The following is a 17,868-nucleotide window of genomic DNA, read 5'->3' as shown; positions in this document are numbered from 1 at the left end:
GGGGGGGGGTGAGAACTTGCATAACAGAAGCTGGGGTTGGCTGTCGATGCACATGTGCCGGTGCGAACTCCCAGTCACCCAAGGAAGAAAGATGTAGAAGGCAACGAGAGAGAGAGAGAGAGAGAGGTCTTTATCTTTCTGAGGAATCCCCTGAATTCTAAATAATGCATATAAAACGTTACATAAACCTTCCCCTAAATGACAAGCTGAAGATGGTGTCACTCCAGGGGGAGGAGTGGAATTAAATATTTACTGTGCTTTTTGGTTATTTAGCTCGTCGTTCTGAGTTTTAACCATCGAGAAAATTCCAGCTTTGTGTCTGTTGTAGACGTGAAAGAAAGACAAAAGCCTCCTCAGGGGAAGTCACTGTGTGAGGCGAATCTCAATGCACGGTCATGAAACACATACTGATGTCATTCAGTGGGACTTAGACATATGTAGATGTCATGATCTCAGATGTTCATTGTGAATAAACAATCCCTAAACCCATGTAGAAAGATCAGGAAAAGACTCGTTGGAACTTCAGCATTGTCTCATTTTTAAATTTTATCGGTATCAAAATGATCCAGATGTTTTCTACACATCTGTGGGTACGTTGCAAACAGGGGCTGCTAATAGCTAATAGCTAATATGTGTAATGACGACAATTTTAAGTAATGTAAACAAATAGAAGATTTTAAAGCCTGTAGCTGACATTAACAACAGCGATAGCTCTTCCTCTCAAAATGGCTTAAATTGTTTCGTCATCATACCGGTTCCCAAATATGTCGGTGTTCGCATGTTTACATCTGTCAGATGTTGATGAAAACTAACAAATTTTATACTGGTTGAATTTAAAAATGCAAAGTAGAAATAGTAAAACACAAGAATGTGGCTCCGGACTGGATTTAAATCACAGGAGGAGCATTGACAAACAGCAGGTGATGTTGAAATCACCTCACCTGGAGAAATGAATCCAGTCCGAACGGGGCTTTCCACAGCGAAATGCTTTCAAGTGTCGTGACTTCAGGCAGCAGGGAAATGAACAGTGGCTCGAAAAACAGATGAGACATGCACCTTGTTACGTAAACGCGTTGGCAGTTTTACATGTTGGACCTCGTAACATTTCTGTAACACTTCCAACATGGCCGCTGTCTGATCAACGTAAGAGCTGCAGGAGCTCAAGGTTCAATACATTAGAGAGATTAGATGAGAAATCTTGTTCTGCCTAATGAAGAGCACGGTAATTAGTGGATTAATTAATTATCATCTCGTGGACACAGGAAATAAAATCACTTTATTAAACCAGGAAACACTGTGATTGAGCCGATCTTAAGTGGTTGAGGAGATTAGAGCTGAATTCATCAATCAACAGAAAATCAATCTGCAGCTATTTTAAATATCATTTGTATATTAATCATTTAAGTAATTTTTTTATTTAATTTTAATTTAATAATGCCAGAAGTTCCCAACTTTCTCTGTGTCAAAGATTTTCTTTCTCTTTTATGAAAGTAAATAACATTTTCTGACCTTTATTTTAAACTTTTTAAAACTTAAGGATTAAATAATCATCAGATGAATCTATGATTTAAAATAATGTAGTTGCAGCTCCGTCTGTAAAAACAAAACGGTTAAAGTGGAAAGTTATTAAACAAGCATCATCATGCTGCAGTAGTGAACTGAGAGGCAGAGAAGTGTTGGTGGAGGGTGGAGGTGAGAAAGATGAGAAAGGAGTGAGAGTAGAGATGGATGAGAACAGATTCTGCCTAGTTACAGCGGCGGAGCTCGTTTCTCTCTCTGTTCCCGCTCCGACTGACGTCTCTGAAGCCTGATGTTACACAGGAGTCGAGATCGACTCACGTGTCAGTTTTCCGGCTAAAGCAGACCGATGCGGGCTTTGAAATCATGACGTGTTGAGTGTGTTTTTATTAGTTTAGTTAAATTTGTCATGTCTGCCGGAGAGAATTCCTCCACGCTGGTCAGTAAGTAAAGCCGTTAACCCACTGAAACTAATGGCATTAGTATGGCTTTCAGATTGTCAGTGTGATGTGATGATCAGGACGATGCCTGGGAGGCTCGTCCACCCCGACAGGAAGAAAAAATCTCTCAGACAGGATGAGTCATTTTCATTTGTTTGTTCAGCAGCCGGACTCTAAACCAGCAGCCTGGGCAGAGACACTGGTCGGACTGGTCAAGAAAACCGTCTTGTCAGAGTCGTGCTGGTTACATCTGTTGCCCGGTAGCATCTGTGAGCAAAGGCACACGGCAGCCGGTTGGTTGACAGTGTAATAAAAAAGCTGTTTAAACTGCAGGAAGATGTAGACGTGAGATGAAGCGTGTGTGGAAAATTACAGCGTTTGAACTGCAGCAAAGATGGCGACGGCGCTGTTTTTTCAGAAGTTAAAAACACTGGTGGCTACTGGATGTACTGACTGCCAAGATGTTTTTATGGTCGTTTATAAACAGTAAATGTGACTCAGTGTCTTTCTTTTTGGTTATTTGACCTATACTAACCTTTAACCTTTATTAACCTGACATTACTCCTTTTTAAGGTCGGGTGTCATATCAGTACTGACCCGACTTTGATACTGATTCTTTATGAGACTTTTTTAGATACCAATTTTATCAAATCCATTTTAACAGAAAAGAAAATTAAAATACACATTACTTTACGAATTTCAGTTTTATTTTGAAATCCGGTCTCTTTACACACTCAAACCTGTTCATGTAGCTAAACGGCCAATCACCAGTGTTATTAGATCTTGGTCCAAGCATGCTGCATGCTGATTGGCTCACTGACGCTGATGAGATTTACTCATTTACTCTTTGATACTCGAGTTCGATACCCAGCCTTACTCCTTTTACATGATAGTGATTTCTTAAGGTTTTTGATTTTAATGATGTAGAATAATTAAAAAACCTTTGTTGTATCACATTCTGCACAATCTGCAGCTTTTAATTGATTTGAATTAAATTACTTGTTGATGATGTAATGACAGTACACAGCAGATTGTCGGATTCATCCAGTCACTCGTACACTTCGATCAGACGGTGAGGTTTACGTGGTGAAAACAGACGACAGCCTGCCGTGATAGACTGATTAACTGGCAGGAAATCGGAGCATGTTACAGGTCACTATGAAGCTCGTGAGTCATTTTAACACCTTCGCTCAGAGACCAGCGCCGACTCTGAAGATCTAATCTGAATTCCTTAGAAACGTTCTCCGCCATGTTTCAGGAAGTACAGTCTTTTTAAACATTGATAGGGAGAGTAGTGTGGAGCTGAAAGGATAAAAGCCTTCGTAGGACGCCTGATGGGACACACACACACACACACACAGATAAATGTTTAAAGGGTGGAGCTGCAGCAGGAAACACTCCTCTGCTTCATGCTGCTACAAACGTGAGTCGGACGATTTGGGAGGGTTTCGTGTGTGTGTGTGTGTGTATGGGTGTGTGTACTGAATATGTGCTCTCACGCACCCTCTGATATCAATGTCTTTCTGCTTCTGATTGGTGGAGGCAGAACTGGAGCGCAGGGGGCTGATTACCACTGCCTGACTCCTTTTACATGCACAAGCATTAATCTCAAGCCCCCAGGAAAATGTATGAATAATAATTTAACTGCTTTAAAATGATTGACAAGTGAGCTCTGGAAAATAAAACCAACACGACGAGTGCAGGTGCTGCAGTGAAGCTGTAGCATTATTATTTGTCTTCCTCCGTAGCTAACACCTGTTGGAAATGTAGCACTAAAGCTTCAACTAATGATTCATTGCATTATCAATTCATCTAATGATCATTATCTGTGAATTATTTAGTTTGTGAAATGGGGGGAAAAAAAAAAACGACATGTCTTCTGTGTGTGCAGATGTGATGGTGGGGATGGGCTACAACCTGGAAGAGATCCAGGACTCTCTGGCCAAGATGAAGTATGACGAGATCACAGCCACCTACCTGCTGCTGGGCAGGAAGGCCTCTGAGGTACGAAGATCATGTCGTCACACTTTATTTTTTACGCAGGATCACCTCATCTTTACTGCCCAAGACAACAGAGAGGGGAGGAGATGTTTGTTTTAAACCTCCTTAATCAGAAATTGGTCGACCCATCTTCATCTGCATGGTGTGATCTCATGCTGCTGTTCAGGACACAGTTTGTATCTTAGTTTTAAGTTTCGAACAGAACTTGCAGATCGTGAAATGACCCGAGCTGGAGACAGAATGTAATTTGGGTGAAAGTAGAGCTTCTTAATTAATAGACGTAAGATGTTCTCCACAGGTGCAGCCTCATATTATGAATCGGTGTAAGAAAGTTTGGAAAAGGCTCGTTTACACACAATACTTCGCCCTAAAATAGCTTTAACTCCAGTCTGCTGTTGACCTAACTATAAATCACACTCTGTAAATTATCAACGCACTGGTAGCCAGATTCAGTCTGAAGGTGGGACGTGTACTCAGTGTGAGTGTGTGTGTGTGTGTGTGTGTGTGTGTGTGTGTGTGTGTGTGTCTCCTCCAGCTGGAGCCCAGCGAGTCGGCCTCCAGCAGCAACCTCTCTCTGGCCAAACCGAGACCCAACAGCGAGCTCAACGGCCAGTCGCCCTCCCACCTCAAAGTCCAGAGGAGCGTCTCCTCCAACCACAAACAGAGGCGTTACAGTGAACAAGGTGAGGAGGCCACTGCACGTTTTAAAAACATCAATATCAAACATTTATTGTTTTACAGTAAATGTGGCGGCATTACTTGTTATTTGACACCTTTTAGCAGCTGTGATGTTATTTCTCAGGACACACAGCTCAGACTCTGCTGAGCCTTTCCCTCCTAATAAAGGTTGGTTTCTGTCAGTGGTCGTCAGGCGGATAAAAGCAGTTAAATCAAACCAGTCACACGGCGGAGGCACTTTAACCTCTGGCTTATTTGCACAGCTCCGTGCTGTCCACTGTGACATAATGCATTGTCAATAACCTTTAATAACCCGTTTGTGCTGCTTCCTGTCCGTCAGATCTGCAGCTTAAACACGTAGAAGCTTTTAAGCTCCGGCTCTGACGCGGCACTTCACGAGCATTGTTCACCGCGCTTTTAAGGAGCACTGTGGTATTTTCAGTCTTAGTTATGTATTTTTCAGACATGAAATGGCAATATTGCAGTTTAACAACAAGATATTCTCTCATTGACGCAGTTCAGTTGAGCTGCAACAAATAGTTATTTTTATGATCAATTAGAACATAAATTTTAAAAAAGCCGCTTCGGGTACAAACAGCGTCTCCGAGTCGTCCGTCACACGTCGCCTCCCTCTTCTTTTCTCTCTGCAGTCGGCCAGAACGTCCCTCCGGGGATGGCTCATCCAAAGCGGAGTCAGACCACCACATCGGAGAACAGCGCGAAGGAGGAAGGCGGAGTCCAGCTCCGCAAACCCAGCACCCCGGGGAGCCGCGGCGCTCCGCCCTCCAGCCCTCTGCTGGGCAACGCCAACAACCCCAACAAGGCTGACATCCCCGACCGCAGGAAAGGCGCCACCACCGGCCCGAGTGTGAGCTACTTTATCAGCAAATACTCACTTACATACGGTTTGATGACCCCGACTTCAGTGGCTCCTGCTTTCTCGCTTTTCTCTAGATATTTTTTGTTTCATAAACACTCATTATTCTTCTTCAATCCACTCATCCACACATCCAGTCTCATGTTTCACCTGTAAGACACATTTAATTGTCTTTGTTCATCATCTGTGATGTGAAATTATCTGATTTCCACACAGTCAGAGAAGTGAAAAGACTCAGGAGGAAGGGTTTTAAACTGACTGACATTAATTCTTTGACCTTTTTCTACATATTTTATAGTCGTCATGTTGCTGTTTCAAAGTCTCACATACATTTATCAAATATTTTCGCTTGAAACGCACAAACTAAGCTGTTCTGTATTGATGCAGTATCAGACAAGCTGTTTCCTTCTCGCTGCAGAATAACGCTGCGTCGGCAGGGATGACCAGGAGGAACACGTATGTCTGCAGTGACAGGAACAACACGGACCGCCTCTCCGTCATTCCCAACGGGAAGGAGAACAGGTGAGAGGAGGAGGTTTTCTGCCTTCGACCTACTTGTTGTTTCAGGAGCTCGTCTTTAATGAGATCATTGAGCCTGTACATTTTTGTGGGTCCTGTTATTGAAGCTTGTATGTTTATTTTTTCCGTTATGGTCTAAATGCTATTTTAGAATTTTTTTTTTCAACCCAACAAAAATCCCCAAATCCTCCCTATGATCACAAATGTGGTCAAATTCAAGGCTTGTAAATATAAATCAATACAAAAATATCGGCGTCAGCCTTTTAAACTCAAACTGGTTGAACTCTAATGACAGTGTTTTGACTTTTAGGTCCAGATTCTCTCATGTATTGTTAAAAGAAAATCCAGACAGGATCCCTAGACCATATTTCCTTTGTTTCACTCCCTTATTTTATTTCTTTCTTTTCCTTCTTTCTGTCTTATATTTACTTTCCCTTTTTCTCATCATCTTATTTTTCATTTCTGCCTGTGTGTTTGTGGTTTCGGGGTGGGGCTTTTTTTTTGTTTTGTTTTTTTGTTTTGTTTTTTTTGTTTTTTTGTTTTGTTTTTTTCGTTGTGGCATGACCAGCATGACTGAGATGGCTTGTGCCACTAGCCCCTCCTCTGCCTTTGCGGCCGCTGTGTTCGGTGCCTCGTCCAGTTCGGTGCGGCTGAGGTATCAAACCGTCGGCCCTTTGTACGCTTGCCAGGCAGGCTGGGCCACGCTGCCCCACTCCTACTACGCTCTGGACTACTGCTCGCCCAAGTAAGACGGCAGGGCCTCCAAACCCCCCTGTCTGTCTCTTCTCATGTCTCAGCCCCTGTTTGGCCCCTCGCTAACCCACACATCCGGCCAGCTTCACACTCTGTAACACCCCAACTAAACCATGGACACATTTCCTGCAGAGACCAGTGGCGATCGTGTGCATCCAACTTGTTTTTATGGTGTCGGTGTCTGAAATGTTCATCAGCCGAGAGCGGGTAAAACTGAAGACTTTGTAAAGATGAACTCAGATAATTCATATGCGTCAGTCAAAATATGTCACCACCTTCTCTTCATTAGTTTTCTGCAGAATTAGATCCTGTGTGAAACACTGAATAAAGAGTTGTTAGTTACACCAAACACATTTTCTCAAGGCACTTTGCAGGGGAAAGATGGAGAGAGAGACGGACCAGGAACAGCTGTATATACCGCTGATTGTTATAGTGAAAATAATAATAGAAATACAGTGTTATCAATAATAACAGCAGCACTTAGGAAAGTTTATGTTATTGGGAGAAACGTCCCATAAACAGCTGAATGTTAAAATCCCCATGGAGATATTCAGATGTGATGTGCGTCAGTGCAGCAGCTGAACGTCAGAGTTTTACACAGACTGAGTTTTATTTCAGACACTGATGAAAGTGGAGGCACAAGTAGAGAAAAATATGTATCCACACACTGACATCAAGCTGCCACGCTTTGACAGACGAGCATTTAAACTCTGTGTGTGATAATATTTTTCCATGTTTGCATCATCTCTCTGCCCACCACACGCCGGAGCACCTCCTGCTCCGCTGCAGACATCTGCAATAACAAACTGTCTCAGCTCTGCTCCCGATCTCCATCCTCTGTTTTAAACTATGACCCCTGATCTTCTCCGTCTGGATCCCTCACCTGTTCGTCTGCGACTCGATGGCCGAGCTCCACCGCTCTCCGCTGCCCCCCCCCCAACCCCTCCTCCTGCTGCCCCAACACCCTCAGACCATCGTCTGTTTTTTGTTTAGACTCTAACTGATCAGGGACACAACTCACTCCTCATTGATAAGAGCTTGATGTCCAGGGTGGGAATTAACAACAACTGGATGCTGGTTCAGCTCCAGCTGTTAAATCTCTCTCTGGCTGGTGAATTGGATCAAAGAAATGTTTTATTTTGAAATGTCGTGGTCCTGTTTCCACTGTAGGAACTTTACCTGCAGTTTGAGGAACAATCATTTTGCATTGGCCCAGAAACTTTTGAAGGTCAAACACACAAAGCTTCATCCAAACAGTAAAAAGGCATCAGGTTCTATTAGAATCAACATTAGGATGATGGATGGACATTTCATGTGGTGTTGAAGTTTTAAAATAAAGTTATTTGTTGTTTAACTTCCCCACCACTGCGAAAAGAGGATATGCAAGGATAGTCAGAAAGAGAAGACGTCATGTGATGGAGAGAAATAACAAGAAATGAGGAGATAGAGATGATATGTAGTGAAGGCTACACAGACCCAACAAATATTAATCTTATTAGAAGATATTCATTTCTAATTATATCAATTGGGTTACGTATTAAAGCAGAAATTAAAAACCATGTATGACTTTAGTTTTCTGCCTCATTTTCCACCTCTGCATTTCTGCTGTGCAACATTCACTTAAACATTAAAGGTGGAGTATCAGTAATCGAACAAACAATTTGCATCTCATTCATTTTTTTTATTGGGTGGATAAAAGCCACTTTATATTCGTCTTTGAGTTTCAGCCTCTGCGGCTTCGTTTGGTTGAAAACCAGCATTTTAAGTTTCATGTCTATAGGTAAAATATTTTCATTGCAAATTGGAATTTATTTATTTTTTATTCGACATAACGGTACGTTTCTGCCATTAAAAAAAAAAAAAAAAAAAAAAGTGTAACATCTTAATCTGATCTCGACTCAATTCACCAGCTGCTGAGATTTACATTTGTCTTGATTATTTAATTTCACGCCCTGTTGACATCTTAACACGCCAGATTAATTTCCCTAAAAACCCATCATGGCAACATTAGAGATCCATGTAGGAATAACAAAAAACTCTTCGTGAAGATAAGGAGGGAAATGTGATGAAACCTTCTGGAGGGTGTTTCCATCGCAGTAGTTTACTTGTGTACCTGCACTCTGCTTCTGGATCAGTTGCAGCAGCTTTTGACATTTTCTCCTGAAACACTGATCAGGTCTGGTTATTATCTGGGAGATGAAGATGATGATGATGATGTCTACCCTGTAGTTGATTTGATTTGTGAATAAAAGATTTCCTACACTGGTGCAGGTACAGTGAAGTACACGTCTGCAGTGGAAAAACAGTTTCTGCGTTTAAACCCTGACGACGTCGTAACTTTTCCCACTTTCCTTCCTCCTCCGTTCCGCTCCAGCAGCGTCGCGGTGTCGCCCGGCGGCCAGAGGAACCCGGTGGCGTCGACCCACAGCATCGCCAACGCCACCACGCCCGACCGCCTCCGCTTCCCCCGGGGCACCGCCAGCCGCAGCACCTTCCACGGGGGCCAGCTGAGGGACCGCCGCACGGCCACGTACAACGGGCCGCCGGCCTCGCCCACCCTCTCCCACGATGCCACCCCTCTCTCCCAGACCCGCAGCCGTGGAACCAGCAACCTGTTCTCCAAACTCACCTCCAAACTCACCCGCAGGTAGGCGCGGAAACACCACGGCAGGAAAAAAAAAAAACGCCACAGGGTTGGGGTTTAGCTCCTTTTCTGTTCAGTCAGTTTGAAGAAGAATCATTCATGTGCACCTTTCCACGACTTCAGCACTGAAATAGAAAGCAGATAGACTCCAGCCCTGCTCTGTACAGTATAATCTCCTGTGACTCTGTCTGTTCCAGTTAGAAACCAATCAACACAGTGCCTTGTAGAGTTAGGATGATTAATTACATGCTGGGGGAACACTTCACTGTCCTGTACGATGTGATTTATTCTTAAGTCTAAACTGTTTATCTGTCACTGCCTGGTTGCCTGCCACAGAGAACTGAAACACTCTGACTGAGCCATAACTTTGAAATCTGTGATGTTATGGTCCAGGAACCGGGACAGAACCGGTACCTGGACCATAATACCACAGATCATTCTAGTCCGTTGTAGTTATGTGACTAATTAACAACGTATAATATTCACGATGACATCTTTTCATGCAGCATAAAACCTTTAAAATCCTTTGGTCTAAATCAAAGTAGAAAGTGACATTTTGCATTCATGGTGCATTCAGGTTCACACTGTCCAATCACATACAGCTCGGAGGTCAGTGTTTATCTGTGTGACCGCAGGACCCGAGTTCTTTAGATCTCAAACATGATGAATATCGACAAACAGGTAGAAAAAGGACCAAAAAAAAAAAGTGGCTTCTTGTTCTTGGCTTCATTTCACTCAGTGCTTTTCTTTTTTTAAATGAAAAACTGCTCTAATGCTAAAACATGGAGTAGGACTCAACAACAAAAAATGTTGAAAAAAACTTTTTTTATTGATAAGGAAAATATCTGCTCTGCTGATGTGTTGCCACGGTTTTCAAATGTCTAACGCAGCGGGAGGTCTCCATCTAAACGCTTCCCACGATCGGCAGAGAGATTAAATACTAGTTTAGCTTTTGATTTTTTTAGATTTTTTTTATTAGAAAATCCTGTGGTTGGTCTGTTCTGACACAAATGTGCCAAACAGGTTCAGTTTGGTTCTTTCAGACTGGTGTGAAAACTGGTGTGTGACTAAACCACCAGACCGAGAGAAGCCGATAAGTGCGACTCTTTTGTGGTGAGAGCAAAGCAGACACAGGATTTATAATTATTATTATTATTATTAGCATCATTATTATTACGGGTATGAATTCAAAAGCTAAACTGCTATTTAAAACATATCGCCATGTAGGTGTGAGGATTTTCTGTGAGAAGCAGTTTGTCGACGATCCCCCCCGTAATATTTTAGGACGTCAGAGGAAATAATTAAACGCATCAGGTTCAGTAAAGTGTAGCGTGACCTGATGTGAGTCACACCAGTTTGATTTCCACTCACAAATCCATGTGGTGCTTTGAAACTTCCATGTTTGTCAGTGTGAACATGAACCAGACCAAAGCAGCAGCAACAACAGAACTTTATTTCTTCTTCTTTGGTTTGGACCAAACACCAAACACAAGTTTAGTGTCACCGTTTCCATCCAGCTGCGGAGGAACAGAACATTTCTAACTGTGAATCATTGGCGTTTAGTGTAATTAAGCCACTTTGTGGGAATTCCCAGTTTTAGGTTTGTTACTGTATTTGATTAAAAAATCGTCGGACACACATTTTCTCTGCATGAAAAGTCTCTGACGGCGGCAGCCAGGCCAGCGGCTTCACTCCTGCAATGACTGACCTAAAATGAGGAATTGAAATCATTTGATAACCAATGGAAAAAAGAAAAAAAAAAAAAAGATGAATCTTCCCTTTCACTGTTGATGATTCCAATCACCCCATTTTTGTTCACTCATTCAGACTCCTCATGCCTCCCCTCCCTCTCCCTCTCCCTCCCTCCTCCCTCCTCCTCCTCTCACTTCTCCTTCACCATTTTCACTGTTTCTTTGTCTGATTCTGTTGTAGAAACATGTCATTCAGGTTTACCAAAAGGTAGGACTCTTGTACTGCCTTTTCGCTCTGTGCCAAAAAAAAAAAACATAAAAAAAAATAACGTGAAAACAATGTCACTGAGAAACTTCCTGTGAAAGTCTACAGACGCGTGGGGCTGCTGGCACTGAACTAACACATCGCTTAGCAGAACAAAAAACTCTCTCTGGGTGCATTTACACACACGGGTTATAATCAGATTAATGTGATCAGATTTGTGACATGATTTCTTTTACCCCTGTAATCCAAATTAACATGGTCTAATTTATGGATAGAGCTAGTTTTAGTTGTAAAGGATTAGTTCGACATCAGGGGAAATACGATTCTTTGCTTCCTCGCTGGGTGTTGGATGAAAATATCAAGTGTGTGTGCGGTGAAAATGAAGCTGCAGCCACAAGCACGAAGACTTGTAACAAGGAGCAGCAGCCGTCCTGCCTCTGTCTGAAGGCTCTTCATTTAACTAATGACATGTAACGTGTTAATTAGGCGCTTGTTAGCTTGTTTCGTTACCTTTGGACAGAGCCAGGCTAGTTGTTTCCCACTGTTTCCAGCCTTTATGCTAAGCTAAGCTAACTAGCTCCTGGCTCTTCTTTAGGGCGACCTCGATCCTCTCATCTAACTCTTGGCAAGAAAGCAAATAAAATGTCAAACTATTCCTTTACAGGGGGATGTAACACAAAAAGGACAAGTCAAAAAACAAAAACATATGTAATTGTTCTTAATGTCTAAGAAGAGGAAGCTGAGTTTTGCATTAATCGGGTTTTAACGTGTGTTTCTGTGTGTGTAAACGTACTCACTGGCTGTGGTTGGTCTGAGTGGATAAAGGCTGATTGGGAGAGCAGCCCGGACTCCTCGAACAATCAGTCGATTAACCAGCAGCAACGACAGAGCAGCTTGCCACTAATCAATCGCCAGTGCATGCATGGGGTCGCTTCTTACAGCTGCCATTGATTGTGGTTTGTTTTCTCGCCACAACGATTGTTGTTAACGACTGATCTCTCTCTCTCTCTCTCTCTCTCTCTCTCTCTCTCTCTTTGCTGTTGAAGCTGCACATTTTTTAGACGGAGCTTTTAACGTTACTCTGCTGCATTATTCACCATAAAACAGATTCTTATTTTTATATTTTTTTTATTATTTTTTTTTTTAACTCTCTCTGGCTCAGAAGTGATTTTTCTCCTGGCTGTTAAAATCAGGAAGAAATCACGCAGGATGAGATTGTTCCTGTTTCCAGACGGTGAAGGGGAGAAAGTGTCCGAGCCACAGAGAGCTATAAAAAAAAAAAATAAAAAAATCTGACTTGTGTTTGTTCTTGTGTGAATTCAGCCTCTGTGCAGATCGTCGTGTTTGTGTAGAAGTTGGTTGGTTTATCCAGTGGGTGTTGTGTTTCGTTGTGCTTTGCTGTGCATATACTTTAACGGCTGTAGTCACTTAAGTTTAAATATCTGCTGGTCGATACTTTTGTCCCGTTTCTGTTGTTTGTTGTGTTTTGGGAAAAGGTTGTAGGTATTGATCAGGGTTTCTGGGCTTTGGTGAATCATCTTTAAGAAGAACTGTGATGATCCTCAGTTCATCTTTATCCAGGACATGACAGTCATCTTGTCTCCCATCAGGCGTCTGAGGTCGTTAACGGTTTCCTTTTGATCAGTCATGTGACTTGTAAACCATCATAAATACTATAAAGTATACAAAACAATATTACCATGGTAATCTTCACAAAATCGTATTGGATGCAGAAAATTTACAGGAGAAATACAAATGAAAAAATATGAAAAATTTATCTTAATTTTTCAAAACAAAACGGTAAATTCTGAACTCTTTCAAACTAATGTTTTGAAAACAGTAGTACGCTTATCATATAAATAGTTGTGGTTTCATGTGGGTGCTTGAAGGAGTCGGGTCAGTGTCAGTTGAGTTCACCCACTGATGGGGGTCAGGGTGTGAAACTGATCCGTCATCAGACCAGGACACTGATATAAAACCAAACAGACTCTTTTTGAGTGATTAGATCGGCGTGATCGAAGCGTCCTCAGTATCAGCTGTGGCCTCAGAACAGCGGCGGGGCTTTGTGGCCCTCGCAGGGCGCCGTCTCGAGGCTCAGCAGCGCCCTCTGGTGGCGGCTTTGTAAACAGTTTTCTTCCTTTGGCAGCAGCATCATCATCATCATCCTCCTCATCATCATCATCACCATCCAGAGCCTCGTGTCTCTCAGCTCTGGTGTTATGTGTCATCACAGTCCTCTGATCACCTCACTTTGGTTTTGTGTTTGTCCTCATTTCCTACGGAGCCCTGAACCTGACGACGCCGAGGGAAATGTTTTCAGACGAGTCAGAAAATAAAAACTGGAGACACACGTAAATAATAGTGTAAGTTAAATAAACAAAATGGAGCGTAAAAGGAAACGTGAAGCTTAATACTTTTCCTTTAACCTTCAGTCAGTTTTTAAATAAACCAAAATACTTTTAACGTTTTCCTCCAATTAATCGATGAAATCATGAAAACTTAAAATATCTTACTCTTCTGTTTAACTTAAACTAGTTAAACTTATTTTTCAACTTCTTCATTGTCCCGGACCGATCACTGCTCCGGACAACCGTTATTTTATTATCGATTAATTAGCTGATCATCCTCCCAATTATCTGTTTAATTAGAAAGCAGCGAAAAATGTTGAAAGCAGTTTTTCATCCTGTTCCCCTCAGGACGATTTTTAACTTTGATCCTCTTACTTTCCAAAGAGCGCCACCATCAGGTCAACACCTAACTGACTGACTGGAGGTTAGAGGAAAAGTATAAAGCTTCATGTTTCTTCTTACGCTCTTTTGCAGTTATTTAATTGATAATATTATTTATTAATGCACTCAGTTCTTCTTCTGGCTCGTCTGAAAAACCTTTCACCACGTTTAGTCAGTTTTGAGCCTCCGTACGTTTCTATAAATCTCTCATCACATTTTTGGGACGTAACAACAAGGAGTTTTAATCATTTTCCTCCTCTCAGGACGTTTTAGGTTCAGTCACGTCCCGCTCCCACCTCCACTCCTCTCCTCACAGTTTGTGTGTTTTTGTCTTCCTAACCTTCCTGTGTCCTTTAACCTTGACCTCTTGCTGCTCTTCCTCTCCGCCTAGGGTCAGTATTGACCCGGCCAAACGGCAGATGGCCAAAACAGGGCCTGCCATCCCTTCTACCCAGGGAGGAAAGACCCTTAGTAAGTCTTCTGCCCTCCAGTCTCTATCAGCCTTTCCTTCCTTCCTTCCTTCCTTCCTTCTCGTCATCCTTCCATGTTTTTTCTTCTTTTTAGGCCTGTCATCATGTCATACATTCAAATATTCTTTCCCTCTTTCTTTCTTTCTTTTTCTTGTCATGTGTCCATTGAGAAAAATTCGCCGTCTCCTCAGATTCCCGTTTTTTCTTTCAGATTCAGGAGCAGAAGATATAGAGAGTTGTAGGAAGATGAAGATCTAGAGTAAGGGGCTGTTTCAATCCCTCAATCTCTCCTCTGAGACAAAAGTGTCAGTTATGTGGAGGGACTCACCCCCTCTCTCCCACCCTCCCACTCTCTCTCTCTCTCTCTCCCTCACCCCCCCGCCCGCCCTCGGTCTTGTGATTTTCACAGCCTCTCTGGCCGATCCAGGACCTGCTGTCGGTCCTGTCTGTTCACTCGTCCTCCTGTTTGTCAAGTCCCTCAAGCTGTCAGGAGTTTGGAGTCACTTCCTCCTCCACCCGTCCTGTTTTTCTGTTCTCCGTCGTGTCAGAGGAGCAGGGAGCTTACTGCTTATTGCTTTTAATCTAATCTGCTGTGATATTACTCAGACATTTTCCTTGAGAGTAGCGGTTCAGACTCTGCACTGTCTGTTGAACAGTTTTACCCAGTTTAAGTCAATGCAGATGAACATAGATGCACATTAGCACCTTCTCTTTTGGTTTTACTTTCCTTAGAGAAATTATTCTTTTCTTGCAGCCCTGACAAGGAGTGAGTGATATGGATAAAATCCTCTCGGAGTGTATTTTTTTTTTATCACAAATTTACTGCCACATCTGTTTATGGATAAAATAACCAGAGGAGCGATTCCTGGCACAACTTCGCCTGCTACCAGTGTGCAGAAGGAACATAGTCTGAAGAGGTCAAAACTCCAGCAACACAAAACTCTAACTACACAGACGTGGGTGATTTTGTCTGACTGATCAGATTTAATCAAAGTTCTTTATCACATCGATGTATAAATCAGTTAAATATTTAATTTTGCAGATCTTGACCCCAGTGGTTGATGCAGCTGATCTCAAGGAATTATTTAAATCTTCAGACTTTGAAATAAGGCTTGAAGAGAAGTTATAAAGTTGAGTTTATACCCCAGGACATAAATGATGCAGGGACAGCAGCCTGGACATGTCAGTGGAAGGTGTCTCGGCAGAGTTGTAGACGCCGTCATTATTAATCACCAGGTCCCGACCAGATTCTGAAAACAGCTGGGAGACTAAAGGGTGTGAGATATTCTCCGTCAACACGTCCCCGGAGTAAAATCAGGCAGATACAGAAGAGATACTTGTAAGAAGACAGATAAGACGGATGAGGGGAACAAACACAGTTTTTTATTTTTTTAAATGTCCTACTCCTTCCAAAATATCCCACAGTTCATCACACTGCCAGTCCATTTGAGCTCAGCCTCTTATTGATCATTTTAGAAACAAACATCAGAGACACTTAAAGTCCCTTGTGTTCCATTTTTATAAAGCAGTAAACAAACGTCATGTAGTCGTACGTTACTATAAGGACATTTCAAGTTCTTATTAATGTCCAGGACCAAGAAAACTTCTCTGAAGACATATTTTATGTCATTACGACTTTGTTTTACCATATTTTCATTCATTATCAGTTAATACAGCAGCGTACAGTTGCAGGACTTCTGCTGAGCTGCCGAACATGTTGCTTCAGTCACAAGGACAAATGTTTGTCGGGGAACATTTGGTTTGATTCTTAGAGCCCGAGTTTCCACCAGCTTCCTGTTGCAGGGAGCGTTTCCCATCTGCATCGACCCAAACAAGCTGCAATCAAGTGTGTGTGTGTGTGTGTGTGTGTGTGTCGTACACACCGGCATCCACATGAACACACGTTTTATCTTCATTTTAATGAGCATCGTGGTCGTAGCTTTTTCATAGTTTCCAGCGTTGACGTGAAGTAAACTATTTAATTTAAAACTCAAAATCACTTAGAGACAAAAAAATATTAACAATCAAACTTTAAAATAAAGTCACAGAAAAAAACTACAACAAGCAAATAACAAAAACAATAAAAAAACATCTGGAAAAACATCAGGTAATAATGATTTTAAATTGAGCTCTGCAATAATAATAAACATTTCTGTTGTCAAAATTTATACTAAACTAATTTCATATAAAAACTAACAAATTTATATATATATTTTTTTTCAGATGTAATTTGTAACAAGTTATAGAGCTTTTAACTGCATCTCATTCCTCAGTGAATTGATCGCATACATTTTTTTTTAAGTGTTCATGACAAATTTCATCTTAAGAAGACCATGAGATGCGACTGAAAGCTCTGACAAAAGGGCAGTAGATTTTTCTTTTTCTCGTCAAAATCAAATAGATTTTTATTGCAGTAAAGTGTTTGTGTGATGCTTCATGACGGATTTTGAGTTCAGATTTGTTGTTTTATAAGGTCAATAATGGACTTTAATATGATTTTCTTTTACATATCTCACATTGTGATAGAAGTTGTAAGAATATTTTAAGTTTAATTTTAACCATATCACCCACCCCGACTTTAAAACCACGTAAAAAAAAAAGGGAATAAAAGGATGAAGCTGTGGAGGTTTTTGCAGTTCAGATATAAATTTACGTTTTTTTTGGGGGGAGGGGGGGGTAAAAAAATATTGATTATATGATTATGAATGATTATATATATGAGATTCTGGTGCTGCACTATCATCTCAATCCATTTAATAGTTTTTATTAAAAAATGTTGTTTTCCATTTTCACATCTAAAGCTGCAGTTCGTCATTAAGCTGCTGTTTCCGTCGACACACTCACTAGTTCGTGAGATGCATTTCCGTCTTGCTCTGTGTTTAAAGGTTGTTTTTCTTTCTGTCTGCTGCTGTTGGTTTCAGTTTGGGATCACTGTCACTCTTTATTTCCCTGTCTCATGACTCTTCACTGATCTTAATGGAAGTGAAACCTTCCATGTCTTTTTGTATTTTATTTAATTTGTTTTGTTTTGTTCTGCGGTGGTGGCTCTCGTCGTCGTTTCACATCTCCTTCTTATTACACGTCACATATTCTCTTTTTTAATTCACTGGAATTGATCTGAAGTTATTTCTGTCGTGCACAATCCACATCTTTTTTTTTTTGTTCTTCTTTTTTCCCTCCTCCTCCCTGTCTGATCTTCTCATGCGCCTCAGAGTCTCAACCGAGTTTGAGAGAAACGGGAGACTTGAGGGCTCAAGGTGAGGTTACCTGTCCCCGCCCCCCA

General features: G+C 41.7%; 1 protein-coding gene across 18 annotated transcripts in view; it reads left to right on the top strand.

The window, feature by feature from the left end:
• Positions 1-17,868, top strand: part of mark3a (MAP/microtubule affinity-regulating kinase 3a) — a 52,524-nt gene that overhangs the window by 32,235 nt on the left and 2,421 nt on the right. For 3 of the 18 annotated variants that reach the window (XM_023412961.2, XM_023412958.2, XM_023412960.2), the window contains exons 11-17: positions 3,850-3,962; positions 4,495-4,642; positions 5,288-5,505; positions 5,933-6,036; positions 9,161-9,433; positions 11,363-11,389; positions 17,798-17,842. In XM_023412961.2, the coding sequence (XP_023268729.1) occupies positions 3,850-3,962; positions 4,495-4,642; positions 5,288-5,505; positions 5,933-6,036; positions 9,161-9,433; positions 11,363-11,389; positions 17,798-17,842 (928 nt within the window). Of the gene's footprint in view, positions 1-3,849; positions 3,963-4,494; positions 4,643-5,287; positions 5,506-5,932; positions 6,037-9,160; positions 9,434-11,362; positions 11,390-14,506; positions 14,587-14,796; positions 14,845-17,797; positions 17,843-17,868 lie in introns of all 18 variants that reach the window. The other 15 variants (XM_023412962.2, XM_023412959.2, XM_023412965.2 and 12 more) reach the window with 11 other exon arrangements.

Source organism: Seriola lalandi, unplaced genomic scaffold, assembly GCF_002814215.2.
Source record: "Seriola lalandi dorsalis isolate HSWRI2012SDOR001 ecotype SW California unplaced genomic scaffold, Sedor1 jcf7180002054497, whole genome shotgun sequence".
NCBI lineage: Eukaryota > Metazoa > Chordata > Actinopteri > Carangiformes > Carangidae > Seriola > Seriola lalandi.
This window is presented reverse-complemented; position numbering and strand designations above follow the sequence as displayed.